At 39.3% G+C, this 22,427-nt stretch overlaps 1 protein-coding gene across 1 annotated transcript in view; it reads right to left on the bottom strand.

Annotated features, from left to right (window-relative positions):
- Window positions 1-225: 225 nt before the first annotated feature.
- NWD1 (NACHT and WD repeat domain containing 1) overlaps window positions 226-22,427 on the bottom strand; it is an 87,205-nt gene continuing 65,003 nt past the window's right edge. Inside the window, exons 12-21 of the mRNA XM_083179340.1 lie at window positions 18,129-18,326; window positions 16,164-16,286; window positions 15,120-15,313; window positions 14,095-14,373; window positions 8,553-8,643; window positions 6,843-6,997; window positions 6,392-6,668; window positions 4,926-5,476; window positions 4,000-4,105; window positions 226-537 (exon numbers count right to left, since the gene is read on the bottom strand). Of these exons, the coding sequence (XP_083035466.1) occupies window positions 239-537; window positions 4,000-4,105; window positions 4,926-5,476; window positions 6,392-6,668; window positions 6,843-6,997; window positions 8,553-8,643; window positions 14,095-14,373; window positions 15,120-15,313; window positions 16,164-16,286; window positions 18,129-18,326 (2,273 nt within the window). The 3' untranslated portion in view covers window positions 226-238. The remainder of the gene's footprint in view (window positions 538-3,999; window positions 4,106-4,925; window positions 5,477-6,391; window positions 6,669-6,842; window positions 6,998-8,552; window positions 8,644-14,094; window positions 14,374-15,119; window positions 15,314-16,163; window positions 16,287-18,128; window positions 18,327-22,427) is intronic.

Below are 22,427 nucleotides of genomic sequence, written 5' to 3'. Positions count from 1 at the left end.
GTCAATAATAATAAAACATATAACTTTGATTATCTATTTTTTTTCAGACTCATTGTCATTGATTGGCATGTAATATTTTCTTGCCATCATTATTAAAGTACATATTAGTATCCTTGGAAAAGTTTGCTTTAATCATTGTTCAGAAATAAGTGCTGTGAACTGTTGTCATGGTGGTTCCAGAAGAAGGCAATGTTGTATTCTAGTCCATCCCTTGCACCTCTCTGAGACAATAATAGGTTCATACTATCTGACACACTTGTGATGTTTTGGAAGTTTGCTCCTTGCATTTCCACCATTTTTTCCCTGCTTTAATCTCAGATTGGACAGTTTCTTTGAAGGTTTTCTTGGCTTTCCTAGACTTCACAGTGCATGTGGCTTTGATGTTCTGTATTGGGTTATATTGAGAGCTTATGACTTGTGGACACTGAAACTTCTCCCTGATCACATATCCCAGCCTTGTGGTGCCCATAAATCCATCATGGGTGGAGACAATACGAGTGACCGTAGCATATACATATTGGACTGCAAGAAGTGATCCTATACAACCAGAGATAAAATGGTTAGACATGTCTACTGAAATTTATGAAAGAAACCTTATTCATTTGACAACAGTCAAATATACCAAGGGACTACATTTATCTTATGAAATATCACTTAGTGCAGTGGTCAGGGAACAGGGGTAAATTACCCCAAATTGGGTAAAAATGAAATTCCTGGGGGTAATGGACGGCCGCGCTGCCAACACACAATGAATCTAAATGCATGCCCGGCTGTGTCTTGGCAGCACGACCGTCCATTACCACCAGGAATTTAATTGCATATAGAATCTATATATAGATTCTATATGCATACTCAGCTGTGTGTGTTACAGTACTGTAGTGTACAAGGAGCTGACGCAGTGCATCAGGCCCTTGTGTATAATAGGCTTCCCTGCATGATGCACCAGGCACCGCCTCCAAGTCAACCCTCTTCAGTAGAGTCGACCAGTTGCTGCGCCATCTCAGCAGTGCACTGCAGTGCCAAGTTTCTTTGCCTAGTTATAGGTTCCTGTCAAGGTATACCCATGTCTAGTCTAGTGAAAATAATGTGCACGGACTGTCATTATGTCATCTTCAAATACACAAAAAGTTGCCTGGACTTCACATTTATCAAAGACTATACCACACACAGCCTGGCAGCCATTGATGATGATGATGATAATTACCATGTATAGCTGTGTGTGGTACAAATGTTGTACCACACACAGCCATACATGGTAATCATTATCATCAATGGCTGCCAGGCTGTGTACCATACTAGCAGTATATTTCATCAATTTCTGGGGGTAACATAGAAACATAGATTTTGACGGCAGATAAGAACCATTTGGCCCATCTAGTCTGCCCCTTTTTTATCCTACAGGTAATCTCAACCCTTTTTGATCCTTATTTCTTTGTAAGGATATTCATATGCCCATCACAAGCATGTTTAAATTGTTCTAGTGTCTTAGCCTCTACCACCTCTGATGGGAGGCTATTCCACTTATCCACTACCCTTTCTGTGAAGTATTTATTTTTCTAACATTTCCCCTGAACCTACCTCCCTCCAGTTTCAGTGCATGTCCTCGTGGTTTATTACTTCTTTTCCTTTTAAGAAAATTTTCCTCCTGTACTATGTTAAAACCCTTCATATATTTGAATATTTCTATCATGTCCCCCCTTTCCCTTCTCTGCTCCAAACTATACATGTTAAGATATTTTAGTCTTTCCAGGTAAGTTTTGTGATGTAGGCCATGCACCATTTTAGTTGCCCTTCTTTGTACACTCTCTAATGTATTTATATCCTTCTGAAGATATGGTCTCCAGAACTGGACACAGTATTCCAGATGAGGCCGTACCAATGACCTATAAAGTGGCATTATTACTTCTTTTTTTCTGCTACTGATTCCTCTCCCTTTGCAACCAAGCATCTGACTAGCCTTCCTCATGACTTTGCTACATTGCTTTCCTGCCTTTAAGTCATTTAAAATAGTTCCCTTTAATAGATCCCTTTCCTCCTCAGCAGTTTCCATTATAGTACCCTTTATACTATATTAAACTTTTGGGTTTTTGAGTCCCAAGTGCATAATTTTGCATTTTTTAGCATTAAACTGCAGTTGCTTTTGACCAATTCTCAAGTTTAAATAGATCAGTCATTTGATTTACCCCTCCTGGTGTTTCTACTCTTTTGCATATATTTGTGTCATCTGCAAAAAGGCATACTTTCCCTTCAATACCATTTGCAATGTCACTAACAAAGATATTAAAGAGCACTGGTCCAAGTACAGATCCCTGGGGTACTCCACTGGTAACATGTCCCTCCATAGAATGCTCTCCATTTACTACAACTGTCTGTTTCCTATCCTGCAACCAGGTGCTTATCCATTTAATTGTTTTATAATCCAATCCCACACTTTCAAGTTTATTTAGCAGTCTGCGATGTGGGGCAGTGTCAAATGCCTTACTAAAGTCTAGATATGCCACATCTGCAGCCCCCCTTCATCTATTATTTTGGTCACAGAGTCAAAAAAAGTCAATAAGATTTGTTTGGCATGATCTCCCTGTAGTAAAACCATGCTGTTTTGGATCCTGTAAATCACATGTCTTCAACCTGTGGCCCTCCAGATGTTGTAAAACTACATGTCCCAGCATGCCCTGACAGTTTTGGCATGCTCTCATAGGAAAAAATGTGGCAATGCATGTTGGAACATGTAGTTTCCCAACATCTGGAGGGTCACAGGTTGAAGACCCATGCTGTAAATTGTTTAATTTAAGATATTCCACTATTCTTTCTTTAATAGTGTTTCCATTAATTTCCCTACTACTGATGTAAGGCTCACTGGTCTGTAGTTACTTGCTTCCGCTTTTATGCAGTGGAACTACATTTGCTCTTTTCCAGTGCCATGGAACTGCACCTGTATCTAGTGACTGGTTGAATAAATCTGTTAATGGCGCTACCAGTTCTTTTAGTATCCTTGGATGTTTTCCGTCTGGCCCCATTGATTTATCCACTTTCAATCTTGTGAGTTCTGTTAGGACTTTCTACTTAGTAAATGTACTTCCATCTACATTATTTTTATGAATGTCCTTGCAACTTAACTGTGGTCCCTTCCCTTCTCCTTCGGAGCAAAAATAATTATTTACAGTGTGTATTACAATTATATTATTTCCCTCCTTTCAAATCAAGAGAGTAATGTCTGTCTATATAAATATATTTTTGGGTAACTGATAAAAAAAAAGTTGACCCTTGGCTTAGTGTGTACCAAGCTTATATATGCAATAACATAGAAAATCACACAGGGATTTTTCACAGCATTATGGCCCTTATTCTGGTTGGTGCGGTCAGAGCCGCACACGGGGCTCCGACCGCACAAACCAAGGGCCGCCCACCGGACGGATCGCCACGGCCGTCCGTACACGGACGGCTGGCGATCCGCACAAAAATGGTGGAGGCTACGCCTCCACCATGGTGGGAGCTGCCCCCTGCCTTCGATGGTCGACGACCATCGAAGGCAGGCCCGCACGCCGCGGCAGCTCCCGCAAGCTCAGACCACACGGACAATCGTCCGTGTGGGAGCTTGTAAGGGGGCTGAAAGCTGACATCCGGCGACGTCAGCTTTCCGCCCCCATGTCATGGTAATGAGGGCGTCATGCCCTCATTACCATGCATACGCCCCGCGTTTTCATGGGAACGCCCATGAAACGCGGGGCGTACACATAGGGAAATGAGGGGCTGAAGCCCCTCACGCCCCTATACGCCCCCTTTGCGGCGGACGAAATCCGTCTGCGGCGAAGGGGGCTGCACATGCGCAGAATGACCTCTGCGCATGTGCAGACCACAAACATCGGCGGTACGGCCGCACGCGGGCCGTACCGTGCCGATCTGAATAAGGGCCTATATTAGGAATGAGGACAATAGTAGTATACTGACAAATATATACACCATACATGTGTACAGAAGTCACACAGAATGCCAGCTCACCATTTGCTACATCCCATACTTTAATTGCTCTGTCCTTAGATCCAGTGTAAATGTAGCAGTCATCTTGTGAGAAGCAGGCACAGTCCACACCTTTAAAGAAGAAGCCCTATTTGGAAAATAATAATACAGATTATTATCTATATTACCTCAACTCTCACAGACTCTACCCATAATCGGACACATCTGGAGATGGCTTTCTTTTTTTGACAAGAGGACACTATTCCAGATTTTAGTACATAGAACAAGAGAACATAGAAGAATAGAACATAGAACAAGAAGTAGACGCATCCCTTAATCAAGTCTAGATCCATTTTCTAATGCTAGATAATGTTGTCTTTATCAATAATAAGAATAATACCGCTTTCACACAGCGCGACTGAATAACCCGGCAATTACCAGGCTTTTGAAGTGCCAGGTTATTCGGGCCACTCGCTGTCAGAACCCCTTCACACAGGAGAGAACATCTCCGGGTCTAAAATTTAGACCCGGAAATTTGCTCTATAACATGGGATTTTCGCCTGTGTGATGGGGTCGACTCGGATCGTAAACTCCGGGTCTCCGACCCTGGTCATTTTCAGGGTCAGAGACCCGGAGTTTAAGATCCGTATTGACCCTTTCACACAGAAAAATGACCCGTGTATTTCATGAAATACCCGGGTGGAACTGCTTCACCTGGGAATTTCATTTTCTGCGTGAAAGGGCTATAATGGAGGCATTTCTTATATTTATATGACTAAAACAATAGTGAGTTGTCAGTGGCATAAGGTTCTTAATGGTAATGGAAAAAATTTCATAATTTTAATATTGAAAATTAAGAGTAAATTCACTACTTGGATAAGTTTCCATGTGTAGAACAAAATATGACCTTTTTCCTGTTAATAATTATGGCTTATTTCCATACATTGCCATTGTAAAGCATTGTGTACCTCGTAATACATCTCATATTCCCATTGACCTGTCTCCATGTTCCATAGACGCTGGACTGAATCATCACTGCCACTAAGTGCATAGGTTTCCTTTGTACTTATTTCCAAGCAAGTGATTTTACTTGCATGAGACTCCAATTGCTGGTTATCATTCGTTTCAGGGGAAAAGAGGCAAAGCTCTCCCCCCACCATCCCATAAATCACCCTTTGGTCTTCAAATATGGCTACTCTGCTCACTGGACTGGGGACTTCTGGACATATTGAGAATATCGGGCCATCAAGCATGGGGAGAGGATCTCCCTTTATAATTTCATAGAGTAGAATATTTTCACTGTAAGCCACAGCCATGTAGCTTTCCTGTTTGCTCAACGATAGGCAAATCACAGTTGAATCATGATCAGGAGGAGGAATACAAGCAACGTCCTGTCTCTGGTCCAATGGAAATGCCAGTACAGTGCCAGAGGTCAGTCCACAGAACAAAATTCTCTTGCAATTTGCAATCTCCAGACAAGTAATTTCAGAAGAAGCCTCCAGGATATCTGCCATGCGACCTGTAGAAACAAAACAGGTAGAAGATTCAGCACCTTCACGTAGCGGGAGAGTCGGAAAATCTTCATTTTTCGCTGATTTCTTTGGTAGAATTTATATTTACATTCAACCTACTGAATTGACATATTATTCACTGTCGGAAAAATTGTCACAGTCAATAAACACGTGGATCAGCAAATTACTCGCCAATACATGTGTTTTAGTTGGAAATGCGTTTGTTTTCGACTATTTTCCGCTGATGCAGATTCGACTTTAAACATGGTCAAACCTGCTTGGCAGAAACACTGGCTGAAAATGGCCACATTAAATAAGTATGCCCGCATATTTTGGCTAGCAACATTGAATATCCCCTATAGTTTTAACTTATTATATACAGTCTTAATAGCCAGAAGGACATACAGTTTGAAAACTATATAGTGTAATAATGCAATAGAATACTCGATGGCAATATACACAGGGTTATTCTGATGCAAAGTATTACAGTATATGTCGTAAATTATACGAAGCTTATAGAGATCTGATTTTCAATTATGGAACCATATATGTCAATGTGTAATATGAAAGTGATAGATTAAACCTAACTATGGGCACAATTCAGACATGATCACAGGACAAATATGTTCTCAAAATGGGCAAAACCATGTGCACTGCAGCTGGGGCAAATATACTGTAACATGTACAGAGAGTTTGATTTGGGTGAGTTATTTTGTGCCTGTACATTTCTGGCTGCTTTAGTTTTACACTGCACCCCACCCAAATCCAACTTTCTGCGCATTTTACATTTGCCCCACCTGCTCAATTTGAGAACATATTTGCCCTGCGATCAATTCTGAATTAGGCCCTATGAATACACATAATGAAGAAATAAAAATGATGGACCTATTTAAGCTTCAGGAAACCATTGATTCAGAATTTACCATGCACAGTGTCCCAGACCACAATCTTGTGCTTGTCACCAGTCTTAGGGAAATAGACCCGCTCTCCTGTATTTGTTAATGCAACACATCCACTACAGTCCTGGAAAGGAGGTAGTGTCTTGTGTTTTTCATTATAATCCAGGGTCCACAACTTGAGGTAGTAGGCATTACTGGAAGACGAGATCAATGTCCTTCCCATCAAGACCAGGCCAGTGACTGGCATTCCCATGCCATAAAAGGAATCTAGTAGAGCACCCCTCTTAGACAAGCTCCAGACCTGCCAATGGAAAATATAAATGTGAGCTAATTGTCCCTTTTTGACAACAAAACTTATGATGTAAACATTAACTGCATTGTGCATTTAATAGTATGAGGATTGAGCTCTGTTGTACAGTAAAGTCTGAGAACTCTCTCTACAATTCCTTCCTATGAGGATAAAAGACACACTAACCCGGATGGTTTCATCTTGTGATCCAGTTATGATAATATTCTTCTCACTGTTAATCACAGCTGTTTTTACCAGGTCTTCGTGTTCTAGACAGGAGCCCAGGAATGTTCTTAAAGTGTTTGAGTCAGCCTTGAACACCTGGACTTGTTTCCCAAATCCTGAATGAACAAAAAAATGGACATTTACCTATTCTAAGATGCCGAAAGAGGTCACACTAAGCAAACATGTTATCACAATTATCTAAGAACACTTGCCGAGCAGATGAAGGAGGATGTTATCCTGCAGCTTTTATACAGGGTTTTTTAGACAGCAACAGGACCTACTCCAGTGGTTCCCAAACTGTGTGCCGCGGCTCCCTGGGGTGCCTCGGGACACATGCAGGGGTGCCCTGGGTTGGTGGTCCAGGACCAACTCAAATTATTAATGGTTCATTATTTATGAGCAAAACCAGTGCTGGTGGCTGCCAATCATAAAATGTGTACAAACAGAAGCAAATCCTGTCCTTTACCACATAACTGACCTTAAAAATTGCATATAAACCCAGTCTTATTATTTAATTTTTGGCTTAGGGGTGCCGTGAAAAAATTCTGATACTCTAGGGTGCCGTGATTCAAAAAAGATTGGGAACCCCTGACCTACTCACTTAAGGGGGTGTGGCCAAATCAGGGAGGCGTGGCAACACTCCCTAAAAATGGAACCAATGAAATGTACTATGTGTAGCAATGGGAAGCAGCACCACACTCTGCAAAGGGGGACATTTGCTGGGTCCCCCCCCCATCAGTTCTGGGCCTGGTTATTTATCCCCCCCCCCCCTCCCCAGCATTTTCCTGCTCACATTCACCAGCAACAAACATTGTTTACAAAATGTATACTAGATAGTGACACTGTTTACTGAAGATGAATATTAATAATTCTGAAAATCACTTAACAAATGATAAGAAGTTAATTATTTAAGCACCAGAGATCACTTAGGGACAATTTAAGTCTGTGTAACATCTGGACTTCAGATGATATTTTTACTGCTTAGCACAAACTTTGCCTGTAATTAAACTCCAATAATTATGTTGGTTTTGGAAAAGTGTGTACTTAAGAAACTGCTTCAAATAATTAGAGATTTGGTTCTATTTCATTATGTTTTTGTTTTGGCAAAACAACCCTAAAATGTTTTGGTGCAGATTCAGTTTTTGGTTTGGTTTTGGATTCGTTTAAAATCGATAAACATCAATAAAAAAAAACTTAACTCATGTAAGACCTGTTTATATGCAATCCAAACTCCAAGTTTGGTTTTAAATCAAATACTCAGCTTACTTGGAAGCTCAAAGTGATTCGGACTTCAAGGTGCCCATACACGGTACAATTATTGTATGCAATATCGCATCACATCTCATCACATCGCATCTCATAGGTTTTGTAATGCAATGAGATGCAATGAGGAGATCTAGTACAAAAAAGTATGTGCAGCACATACTTTTTGAGCTGTGCGTTGAGATGTGTGACGGGAGCGCGCATCTCATCGCACCCAAGAATTGTACCGTGTATGGGCACCTTAAGTCCACTCGGAACCCCTTAGTACGGCTGTGTTCGTATTTCAGTATTTCAAACTGCACACTCAAGTAATAGTGAGTATATATAACACTTAAGGAAGGTAGGTGCCAAGGTACTAATTTATGCCACCACCATTCAAAATGCATAAACAGATGCACTGCTGCTTACCTGCAGCAAACAGTGACTCATCATCAGCCGCTATTAGAAAGATCACTGCGCTGGGCATCTTTTCTGTTGAAACTACTCCTGCTGAGGATATCTAGAACACAAAGTTTATGGAAACTGTTCTCAGAAGTAGAATTCAAATAGCTTTATATAATGTTTCTTATCTCTTGCCATTGTTTTATTATAGGAGTCATTGTGAGTGCCAGATATATTTCTAGTTGTTACATATATAAACACCCACTGACAAAGTCCTTTGATGATGAAATGCGTATGGGCGGAACTTTGAGGATGCAATCCGTGACGTAGCAGTGTTGTGACACTGGGTTTCCCAGGAGCAAGGCTTGTGTACAGTGCCAGTCTGGAACACTGCTTGGACCTTCTGGTGACAATTACATCTGTATACCTATGTGCTTTTTGTGTTATTTTGCTATAACACATTCACTTCAAGTGAGTTTATTTGTTCAGTAAAGTTTGCCATTTTAAACCAAAAATACTACACCATTGTGCGCCTCCTCTTTTTCTATCCACTATTCTGCAGATATATATATATATAAATACTCCCCAATAGTGGTATAGCACCTATCAACTATAAAAGTCAACAAGTTTGAAAGTTATTCAATGAAGCAAAAGAGGATACTCTTCCAAGTATAGTTTTTATTTGTTTCTTCAAAGCAATGAAAACGGACGTTTGGCAATATACAGTAGATGTACCGTAACTCTTCCTTACAAATAATTCCTTCAGAATAAGCCTTGTTTAATAAAGTCAAAAGTTCTGCATTATAAAGGGAAGTTGGTGTAGTGTAGGTTTTCTCATCGCCTATAAGCTTATAGGCTTCATAGATGTATTTCGATCTGTCTTGAATTACTACTGCTCTCCCTTTTTCCGCCATCTTGATAATGATCCCATCATCTTTCTTTAGCTGTTTGAGTGATTGTTGTTCTTGAGGGTTTAGATTCCCATGTGGGGTTCTTATAGGCCTGATTTTCCTGAAGTCATCTTTGACAGAGTCAAAGAAGATCTTTATGTGACTTCCGCGTGATTCAATAGGATAATATTTTGAGGGGGTGCCACCAAAGGTTTTTTGTGTTGTCTTCTTTAGTATTAACCTGTGGATTTTTTAGGAAATGTCTTTTCAGAGTCAGACTGCGTATAAACGTATTGAGGTCTACAAATAGGTCAAATTTGTCTAGATGTTGCATAGCATATTTAGGACAGCAGTTGTACCCTCCCTTTTCACCCTATCAAACTGAGACCTCTAAAGACTCGCTCAGCTGGAATTGCAAAGCCACGAGTTCCTTTCCAGGAAGCAGCAGTCCTGGAATCAGAGGGTTTATCTCTCACTACTTTTTCACGGCAAAATTATACTTTACCCCCTCTTCCACTAATTGGAAACTGATCCAGGAGTGAATACTAGCTGACATATAGAACAAGCCTGTCTAATATTTACCAGAGACAGCTATTAATTCCAATTAATATCAATTTAGCAGGAGATGTCTGTAGTACAGGTCGAGTATCCCGTATCCGAATATCCGTTATCCGAATTATTCCGAAATACGGACATTCCAGAAAGTGAAAAAAAAATTTTTTTTTGCTAGAAACTCACTGGGGACATTTGTAACAGCATCACTGGGGACATGATATGTAACTGGCACTATATATGTGCAAGACAATGATTGCTTTACATTCAAATTCAGTGCTGAGATAGTACACACATTTTGTTTCACGTTTTGAAACCTTGTTTTTTGAACAATTAAAATATATTTGTGTGTATTTTATGTGGTAATAAAATATATTTGTGTTTATATTATGTGTTTATACAGCATAAATGCAAGATACTTCAAAATACATCATTGAAATATTAAAATATTCCGAAATACGGAATAATCCGTTATCCAAAATTCTCCTGGTCCCGAGCATTTTGGATACGGGATACTCAACCTGTACTGCATTTAACGCAAAAAATTATGCTCATATAGAATATTGTGACTCACGCTTGTTAAGCAAACAAATATCACAATTATTATTTCAGTATATACAGTCTCTATTAAAAAGACTGAATGTAGTGATCTGAACCAGCAGATCACTCTAATCAATGAATCAATTGACTAAATGAGATTGTCACACCAGTATCCACTGTTGCACTGATGTCTTAACCTGAAACAAAGTCACTAATTAAATTGCTACTGTCTATATACAAATACAGTTGCATAGACTCATTGTACTGTTACAATAAGTTTTTATTTAAGTGTGACAATTCAAGAAATATCTTGCAGTGTGTTGCTTATAGATATCGATAGATACTGTATCCTACTCAAAAATAAAATTGTGCCAAATTCAGAAGAATAAAGTATGCATATTGAATCTTTGTGCATGCTCCAAGAAATGTTTTACACATAATTATTCTTGCTGAAGGGAATAACCAAGTACAAGTACCTCTATAGTGCTATGTACTTCTAATTTATGTTTAAACATAAACAAAGGAAAAGGGTAGCTCTCCAGCGCTGTTTGGATCCAATACAAGTTAGATGAGTAGTGTCCTTGGGTCCGTACCCCAAAGGGACCACACTGACCTTGGTGTTGGTCCCTATATGCAGGCAAAGGTATCTTTACGGACTCAATTTCAAGGGGATCATATACACTCCTATCCAGACACGGGGGGGATTACAACTGACCTTGTTATAATTCCCTATATGCACATCATGGTTTCTTTAAAAGCTGCAATTTTCTGTGACAAACACACTCTGTTTCAGATAGTACTGACCTGGTGGCAATGCCCTATGTTCATGTAAGGGTTTCTTTAGTGCATTCCAGTCAGCATTATGCTGTATATGATCCCCTTGAAATTGAGTCTGTAAAGATACCTTTGCCTGCATATAGGGACCAACACCAAGGTCAGTGTGGTCCCTTTGGGGTACGGACCCAAGGACACTACTCATCTAACTTGCATTGGATCCAACCAGCGCTGGAGAGCTACCCTTTTCCTTTGTTTATGTTTAAATGTTAAGGAGTTGGTGCTCCTGGATAGCAATCCAGCTGCGGTGGTAGCGCTGTTTTACTGAGAATTCATTTTTGTATAAATTCTAATTTATGTTGTTTTTCATGTCATGTCAGTGTCAATGTGTGTCGATTTTATTCTTAAATATATGTTGATTATAATAAAAGTTAAGTTTTAGACAAACTTTTTTCATAAGCAGTGCCCCCCAAAAAAGAGAGTACATTTTCTTTCTCTATACCTGTACATTTATTTACTCTCACCTCCACCAGCCATTTGAATATCTCCATTTAGGCACCCCATTTAAATACTGTGGATCTATAATTGTGTTTTGTATATAATTATCTACATTCGTGTTATATGCCTGTGCACCGGTATTCCCCCAACTCCCCCTTCCCGTAAAATGTTGTCTAGCTGTTGGTCTGGGGCAAATTTTAGGCCCTTACTTAGTAGTGTTGTTTGGGATTCAGAAAATTCATTCTGGGAAATGTTAAGGGGGATATGCAATCTGCCGCCGCTATTTCCAACGTGGGAAATAGCGGCGGCTCCCTATTCAATGCTGTCATTAATGACAGCATTGATGCGGGATGACGGCAGAACGGGCCAGACTTCAGAAGCTGTCGGACCTGTTCTGCCGATAACGGCCGTGGATTGCCGTTATCTGGGCCACAGCCGTTTTCGTGGCCACGCCCCCTTTGCGCCCATCGGCAGGCGGGACATTGAATCCCGTCTGTCGTTATGTGGTCTGACCGCAAACGGGCCTGGATCACGGCTGTCGGCGGGTATCCAACATTGAGAATATGATCCTTAATGTATTAGCACAGCTCCAGTTACGTAAGTTACGTAATTTGCGTAAATTATGTAGTTTGCGTAGCCAGCATAGTGGTGTATTGGTATTCTCAATACACCACTACGCAAACTACGTAATGGGCGCCCTGCTAATACATACTGTAAGTACCATATTTTTTATAGTTTATATAAATAATCTCAGATACGTCCAAAACTCCCCCAAAGTAATTGGTCCTATCTATAATACCAATAGACTCATCCCCAATATTTTTTTTTTTTATTGAGATACGTAGCAAAGCATTATGGGCAATGCCCTAGGTATTATGGGAGAAAACCCTATTACTTTTTTAACTAGAGTTCCTTAAACTACATCCTAATAGAAAACTATAGTGTAGCTTTTGGACTTTAGATCTATTATTTGTCATATTTTAGGAAATGTATAACACTTCTAGAACAAAGTTATTTATTTTTATTTTATGGACCAATCAAATTTGTTTTAATCTGTTAGTATCCTCAATCTTGTATATATACAAAAGAAACTCATATATATATTTCAGTTAAGCTGCTTTGCCTGAAGCCTTTTACCTGGAACAATTTGGCATCAATATATACTTTTTCTTGGTATGTTTTTCACCTCATCTTGTCGTTTCTGGGACCCTAATGGTTAAACACTTTTAATTAATTAAAGTAATTGAAATTACTTTCACCTTATTTAGGTGATTTTTACAAGATCTATTGTTTTGGAGGATTTAGTATCACTGATACTATGGTTCTTATCAGACTGGAGGAATGACACTGCTCTAATCTTATTGGTATGTGCACATTATTTGCCACTATCACCTTAATTACTTATTATTATATATATTTAATTAGATTTATTATAAACCACCTAATTTTTTTAGCCAATTATATCCTTTAAAGGAAACCTTGTCTTGTATAACCCAAACTCAGGAATTAAATATTGGGGTAGGTACCTTTCCCGCCCCTCCTATTACTAAAATATTGGTTATTAGCATCTAAGAATTCACTTATAATAAATTAATTGTATTATAGGTTACTTATAAAGAATACCCTGTCCACGTTTTGGATTTCTAATATAAATATAAAGTAAACCTTTTTTCGATGGAAGGTATGCCCCTCCCTTTATGTCACTTGTCTCAATTATTCATACTATACACTACTATCTAATATGTTCTATTGTGAAGTACTTTGAAATTATACTTTTTTTTATTATATACTGATTGCAATGTTTGCATTATAGATATGTTATTGTTCCCCCTTATTGATGAAACGTGTTGGAGTTTTGCTATGTATCCTTGATTGAGGATCAACTGTTATATTCTTTACCAACATTCGAAGAAACAAATAAATACGCCCTTTGGATGAACAACGTCTTTGCTTACTTTACTGAAAATTGTGGACTTTCTTACCTGAATTTTATGTTTTAAATTATATACTATAGGCAACATACCACTATTGAGTTGTGTATTTTTCTGTTGATTCTCTGGCCCTCTGGGAATCTAATGGTCAGGCTGCCATATTGTGAACTATTAGTGTATTCTTAAATATCACTTTAAATTGAGCGTGTGGTGGAATATTGAAAAATAATACAGTGTGTATATGTGTATGTATATATATATATATATATATATATATATATATATATATATATATATATATATATATATACTGGATATAATAAATAATTTTAAATATATTTTTAAATATGTATTAAACAAGAAAATGATTGAGCCTCTTAATACCTGTGCTAAGAAGCCATTTTTAAATCCTACAATCATCTTTCCATATTTTGGGATGGCGCAGCTACAAGTAGGAAATGCTGCCTCTCCATCTATTCCTGGGAGCTGTCTTGACCCACGAAGTTCGGCTGTCACACTGTCCCATAGATGAACTGTGCCCCCTTCTGTCACTGTTATTATGATCTTTTGTGGGGTAAATACAGCAGCCTGCACCGGAAACTCGGGAACTCCAGGCGAGACTTGCAGAACATGGGCTCCAGTTTCTACATTCCAACCACAGACCTACTTGGAGGAGGATAACGTTTAGTGTTTTTTCTAATAATCTTGACATCTGCACAAAAAAAAACAATATTTGATGAGACACATTTACCACTACAGGTAGAGTATCCCGTATCCAGAGATCTCTTATCTGAAATATTCCAAAAGCCGTGGTTATTTTGGAATATTTCAGAATTATTTTGCCCGCCCCTTTTTTCATACTTACCAAGCCCCAGATGTCTACATGACCTTCAGGAACTTCTTCAACGTATTCAGTGGTCCCAGGAGTGCATTGCGTTGGTGCGCGGGTGCACTGGTGACTCACGCAAACTTGCGCAATGCACCCCTGGGACCACTGAAGAAGATCCTGAAGGCCGCCGGGGGATGCCGTGAGACCATCGAGGGGACAGGTAAGTATGTAAAAAAAATCCCAAAACTGTAAGAATCCCTTATGCAAAATGCTCGTGGTCCCAAGAATTTCGGATAAGGGATACTCAACCTGTATAACTATTAACACCCCTGAAGAGTCTCAGTAGCAGGTGTAACAAGGCATTTAGGATCTGGTTGGCTGGTACATTATCTGCATCCACTTAATCATTCTTCAATGATTAGTACATAGGCCCGTAAGGGGTCTACTTTCCAAGCCTTGGGGATAGTTAGCCATTTACTGTTAAATATAATGATAACATATTACATGCTGTTGTAGCATACAGTCATTTTATGTGGTCTGATTGACAGTATAAAACTGTGGTCCAAGAAAAAGTCCACACCTGAGATCCAGTTGTAGAATAAATGACACCAATCTTCTCATCTACGTGCAGAGATGTATTTTCATAGTTTGAAAGGTCTTCAATACACAGATATGCTTTGCCTGTCACTAGATTCCATAGGAGCAAGGTATGGTCGAGAGAACTAGAGACTGCTCGGGTTCCTAAACTGAAAACCTTTACACATAGTATTCCAGCTGCAAGAAAGCACAGAGCCTAAGCAGTTATTACTGGGAGTTACAATTGCAGGTATATCCCCATTAATGAAGAGGTTTAGGTGGCTTGACTCCGAGAAAAAAAAAAACACTCTAATGCCTGGGAGCACTTATTAAGCAATTTGTAATATTAATCTGAGTGCTACTGGCTTTAGTGGCTATTTACCCTTTGAGTGCCAAGATAATTTCTCAAAACAGGTGTGAAAATTGCCACGCAAACCTTTTTATTAACCCTTTCAGTGCCAACGTTGCTGTGAGAGATCCGCAAAATATCAATTAAAAATGCCAGCGCCACTCAGTGACTGTTTTTTTTTTTCTTTGGTGCATTATTTAATTATACTTCCATTAATTGACTTGGCTGTATTTGTATTTATTTATACTAAAAGAATAGTCACTATCAGCGATGCTGGTATTTTTAGCGGATATTTTGAGGATCACTCACAACAATGTTGGCACTCTAAGGGTTAATAACAGCTGAAGTCCTCTATGCATAGATATGAAGAACGTTATTTCAATTTTAATGTAACTGTTCTCCTTCCATAGAACATTTGTCTTAATATTAAATGTTTAGAATTGTGTTGTTTAGAATTAAATATTACATATTGGAATAAATTTATCCCTATCAACTATTCATTTATAGTTGTTGATGCCACCCCTCCACTCACATCCACTATAAACACCCAAGTTCATTTGCACCCCCAAATTCTCCAGAGATCTATTCCCTATCAATACACACAGCACAAGCTCCTATTTGGCAATTTGAAATGATTGAACGTTTTCAATATTCATTCTGTTATATATATTTTTTTGTATTTAGGCAATAAATCCCTACCAGAATGGCCGGTCAAAGTGTGGATAACCACTATATCTTTAATGTCCCACACTATCATGGTCCCATCCTCAGATCCCACCACAACAAGATCCTTTTCCGGACAGACCTCCATCACAGTGATACCTAGGTAGATGAAGATTAAATTTAAACATTAAACAATAATTCAGAGCCTCATCTAAAGTGTACTCCACATCAAATTCATCAAAAGAATTATATATATATATATATATATATATATATATATACATATACAGGTGTGGTGCGGCACTCTCGGCATAATAAGACATGTCTTATTAAGATGTGTTATTATGCCGAGAGTGCCGCACCACACCTGTCTATACCCTTCTTTGCGAGGGCACCGGCTCAAGCTAACAACGTTATTTGGAGTGCCGATTCCTGGACATTTATATATATATATATATATATGTATTTTAACCGTATCATATCCCAATTAATATTTGTTGCTAATATTTTAATATATATAATAAAAGTGCAGGGAATAAGTTTATTTGCAAATTGTGTGTCTGATTTAGAGATAAGCGCTATGTCGATATTGAATGCAGTGGAGAATTTTTGTTATTGCCCCTCTGTGCATGCGTCTGAGTCATACTGCATACTGATGTGAATCGGTGGTCTTGTGGCGGTCACTGAAACACAGACGTACCGGAAGGGGGAGTGTTAAAAGCTTGCAACTGTAATTCGGTATGCAGGTAAAAAGGCTCCATGCTGCGTGACCATGGGGTTACTCAGAAGGTTGATTTTTTTTTTTTACCAAAATGCTTATGATTTTTGCAGAACCCAGAGGCCACAGGTGGGTGTCTCAGTACAAATCCCGGCAGATGTGACACAATCACTACATACGGGATTACAGTGCCAGTGCCTGTTAGTCTTCTTAGTCTTTTTTTTATCAAATGAGGCCAATCCATGATATCAGGGTCTATTCATGTAGAAAAGGAAACAGAATTGTTACTTTTCACTATATATAGCATCAATTTAATGCAATTTATACAGTAGCTTTGTTATGTAGTAATTCTTGTGTACTGGCCCTCTGGGCAATGTGATCTGGTATCCTGGGCTTTGACTGTCCTGTCCTGTCCTCAGCTGTAGCCCGGTGGAAGAAGCATGAAGGTGAGTGCAGGTCCTTCCTGTGCATGCACCTGTGACTGAGCTCAGGGAAGCTGCAGTGGCTGCTGGAAGTTCATGGGTGGAGCCAGAATGGATACCAGGCAGAAGACAGGGAAGTAAGCAACGTCCCTGTCCATTTTGCATTGATGTTAAGATTACAGCATCCTAAAACGGGGAATCTGACACACAAGTGAATCGGAAAGCTGAGCTTGCCAACCTTTAATGAACTGATGTGATTCAGTCACGGAGCAGGGGTGTGGCTGGAGAAGTCAGGGACTTATCCACAGTAACCCACTCTATAAAAGCAGAGAAAAGCCCTGTTTCCCACAAAATGGGTCTTTGTCAACTCCTCCTCTGTGTCATTTCTTTGCTTCCATGAATTTGGGCCTTTGAAGATCACACAAGTGTTTAAAATAAGCAGTTTGCTGTGTCCATAATTTATCATTGTTTTTACTAGACAAAGGATAACATTAACATAGATCTGAATGAATGGATAAACAGAAGTATACCGTATTTCTTTTATATTTGACTCAGCAATCTATTTTTATGGGACCAATGTAACGTGTTTTGGTAAATAAAACTATCAAAGAGCAAATTGCGATATGATATGTTAACATCACAGAATTTAGTAGGATTATATCTCAAAATAGATTTACGCAGTAAAGTAAAATGTAGACCTGAATCTTATTTAATCAGATACAATTTATAATGTAGCTTTATCTGGAAATAAAAGGACTACAGTAAAACTTTTTGGGCTATCATTAAAAGTTAAAACCACTGTACATTGTATAAGGGCTACCTACTGCCTACTCCTTATGCCGATGCCATGCCATTATGTACCTTTTTTGAATCCTGTAAGAGTGGTCTTCAGAGGCCCACCAGGTGGCTGGAAGAACCCACTCATAGGAATGAAGGTTGGATGCGGATATTGATCACACCAAGTGAGACACTGCTGGCAGAGGTCACCAATCAGGGATGGACAAGTCAACTTAAGGAAATTCAGCCTTGCCAGCATCTCTATGTATATAATGCAGGGATCTGTATTGATATAGGAGCGAACAAGTATTGTAGTAAAAACCTTTTTAAGTTAAGTCAGTACACCTTTATTGTATTCAGTCGTTGATGATATCCCTTTCAGTCATAAAACCCCTGCTTTCATCTGACTTCTACATATAGTAGAACACTGAGCACAGGATAAAGCCAAAGTTTTCTGTACTTATCCCCATTCACACATGGGTCATGACCCAGGTTATTCCTGGGTTGTCCCCCTTCGCAACGGAGTTGAGTTTTCCAGTAACCCAGTTACAGTGTCCACTTGGAGATTACATCATCTCCAAGTGCTACTATCTACCACCAATGAATTTCTGATAAGGCATGACAATTGGTCATACTGTACCTTTCAAACACAAGCTGGGGCACTGACCCGAGTTGCTTGTTGCTGGATTAACTCTGGCCGATTGAATGGTCACAGACTGTCAAACCAGGTCTGACCCTTTCAGACATAAGCCAAGTTGGCAGGGGTGTAACTAGATATTTGTAGACCCCATAGCAAAAGTTTTTAATTGCCCCCTATTTAGCCACTGATGGTTATAAATGTATGTAGACAGTAAAGATGGGCCCCCTTCAGCTCTGGGCCCCATAGCAGCCCCATCCCTTGCACCTATGGTAGTTACGCCCTTGCAAGTCGGGGTTGTGTGCACCTTGTTATGTCTGAAAGGGGTTTTAGTCTGAGATTACCTATTGTGATAGATTTATTAAGTCTGGTGAAGTGATAAAATGGAGATAAAGTGGGAGGTGATAACACAGCAGCCATTCACCTTTCGAACTGTCAAGTTACCAACTGGGTTTGAAATAATTACAGTTAGGAGCTGACCGACTGCTGCATCACCACCTCCCATGTTATCATCATTTTATCACTTTACCATTGATTTGTAACACAAGTTAAATAGAGAAGGAACTGAGAATTAAGAAGGAAAGTAATAGCGTGAAATAATTACCTTCGATATATTCAGTCACCTCTGGTTTACCTTACCTTTACTGATCTGATCAGGAGAATACAAGAATAATAAACAACACAGGTTCATCATTGCAAGTATTCTATCGTTTATTTGCACGGACACATATTTGTACATAGTAACAAAAGCATGGAACCTCCCTTCAGGGGTAGGTCTTACAGGAAATTCATACATTATGACCCTCCTCAATAGGGTTGGGCTTCAACCAGAATATTGGTTCAAACATGATTTGCGTAGCAGACGTGCACTTCCATTTTGTAACAAAGGAGTGGTCTTCCAGTAAACTGGATTACCCTAGACCTCCCATATTCCTGCCCCCTAATGCTGTTTGTCTGTAAATAACTTATGCCTTACATGGTCCGAAATCTGCTTCTAGCTGACTCCTGTGGTCACTGACCACTGTCTGGAAACACAGCACTTCCTCAAACCTGGGTGTAACTTCATGTTTCAGCAAAAGCCAAATATCAGCTTACAAATCACATTGTTTAACTTATTGTGAAATTTATCAGCTCATATGTGCTTTGTAATAATTCTTATCTATTACCCATATGAATATGCAGACCCCAGGGGGGTCTCTATCATTCCCTCATTTTGTAAATGATATTACAATCAATTTAATAATCCTTTACAATTACCAATATATATATATTATGGATATGAATATGCAGAAAGCTGTATATATGCTATTGGACAGAAAAAGCACACATTAGTATTCTGAAGGCAATATAAGCAAATATACCTAATCCTATAATTTTCAGGGCGAACATGAGAATTCCTATAACCCATCTACTGATTCCTGAGAACCATGTTGCTGGATTAAGCTAAATTAACCATCCTGAATTCCCTTTAATAATCTGCTTCTTCAAATCCTTGACTCTAGCTGTGTTCCTCTATAGCAGGGCTCCTCAAACTATCTTTCTCTGGGATCCCATCAGGAAATAGAAATAATGACTGGACCCCAGCAAGTTACTGCAGAAAGTCATAACATCACATGTGTAGTCAGCAGACAGCACATGCATGGCAGCATTTGTGGAGGCACAGAGTGATTGGAGGAGTCTAGAATAACAGACAATTCAACAGATGTTCCAGACTCCCTGAATCACTGACTGAAATTAGAAAAATAATCAGCTTGATGGGCAGCAATAGGGAGTTATGACCCCATGCTGAGAAAGTCGGGACCCACTTTTTTAGAACCGCTGCTCTATAGTATCTTCAATTTACATCAGACTGGTAATTATAACATGCTCTTGGTACAGCCAAACACATATCTGTTTTTTAGCTGCACGGTACCATCTGAATATTTACAAATAATTTTGATCTGTGGCATTAACACAAAAATAATCCTTTTAGGTCATTCTGCTTATCAGAATGTCTACCTAGTCTTATTAGCTAATGAGGAGTTACAAAAATACCCAGTGATGCTAATATTTATCAACTCTATAGTAGTTAATGGGACTCCTAACCAACGCTTGGATCCCATGCCTTGAAAAAGATAGCTAGTCTATCGAAACCGGTTGGCCAGAAGGGGACCAGCGCAGTGGATTCCATCCAAAGGGAAGGAGAACTTATCAGGGCCTGTTTTGTTTAACCACCCATGCTATTTTTGTCTGCAATTCTTTGTAGACCATCATATTTGTCTTTTCTTATGCATAATAATAATAATACATTTGGACAGTGAATTTGGACCTCATACTGAGGATCCGGAGTGCCTATGGTGACTTCACTGTCCCTTCCTATGCGCTATTTTCTGACAATATTCCTTTTAATTGATAATAATTATCGTTTAAACAGTATATCACTATTGTTGGGTATAATTTGTTTCCTTTTTTGGTACCCCATGTGGGAGGACCGTTTGGACCCGAAAGACCATTTGATTTAGAGTTTCAGCACTCAGAAACATACCAAGGTCCTTTTCTGTGGTAATGCATGGATCTTGAATTAAAAGGGGAAAGTGAACAGACCTAGCAATCTCTTAATTTTAATTTTTGCTACTTGGTAATGGGCCTGTACTATTTGAGTCAGCCCATGTCTGAGGCTTCTCTGCTTTATCAGAAACGTAATCAGGTATCTTCATTATCATTACCATAAACCATATTACTATCACTTATCGTAGCTGCTAGGCACAAAATACAGCCTCAAACCCTTATCAGGTTTGGGCCTTAATAACATTTTAGCAAACTGCATCGTTGAATTTAACTTTCAGCTTTTGAGCTTTGCAGATGTTGGAGTAGTCAGTTTGGACTTGTAGTTCAGGCATATACTGCAGTTCTGTGCTCTTTGGTACTGTAACTGCTTCTTTCTTTCTGTGGACTTGTCATTGCAGCTTGCTTTGCTTCAGCATCTGCTAGATTGCTTTCTTTGGTCTGGTTCCCTGTGTGTGCTTGTATCTGTATGATAGTTACTTTGTATGACTTCATCAATGCTTGGAAAAGTTTTTTTATGAGGTCAGCGTGCTGCATCTGTTTTCTTGTAACTGTTTTAAAAGTCTCTGCTTTTCTAGATTAGCCGTAGCCCATCGTCACTCCCCAGCTGTATCTGGAATCTGTATAAAGGTTTGCTGTTGTGTTCTTCGCATGTTTCAATGCTTTAGTGAGGGCCACAAGTTCTGCTGCTTATGCTGACATCTGTACTGGTAAGGCTCTAGAAATCACCACCTCACTCTCTGTGGTGACATCATAGTCAGTGTAGGGTGTGCCATCTTCATAATATCTGGACCCATCAATATACAGTTCATAATGAGCATTGGGTATGGGGGTGTCATGGACGTATGGGAATGTCTGAGTCTCTTGTTTCATCAAAGCAAGTCAATCATGGGAAAAATTTATGACATGAATATTCGCTTCTCACCTCCACCTTCTTCCGAATCTACTTCCATTCTCTGGGCTGCTGTAGATAAAGGTGTGCTTGTAGAAGGTGCTTGTTCCAATATTCTCCCTCATTTTGAACATTTGATGTTCACACGAGAATTGTTGGCGGGTTAAGATGCATCTCTTTATTGTCGCATTGGTTGCACTCAATATGGAACTTCATACTTGGTGAGTCTGGCTGCTGATAGGTGCTTAGTTCTGGCTTATTGCAGAATTTCAGTTACCACATGTGGTACTTGTACAGTCAGTTCATGATT

This window comes from Crinia signifera, chromosome 1 (genome assembly GCF_055691185.1).
Source record: "Crinia signifera chromosome 1, ASM5569118v1, whole genome shotgun sequence".
Taxonomy (NCBI): Eukaryota; Metazoa; Chordata; class Amphibia; order Anura; family Myobatrachidae; genus Crinia; species Crinia signifera.
This window is presented reverse-complemented; position numbering and strand designations above follow the sequence as displayed.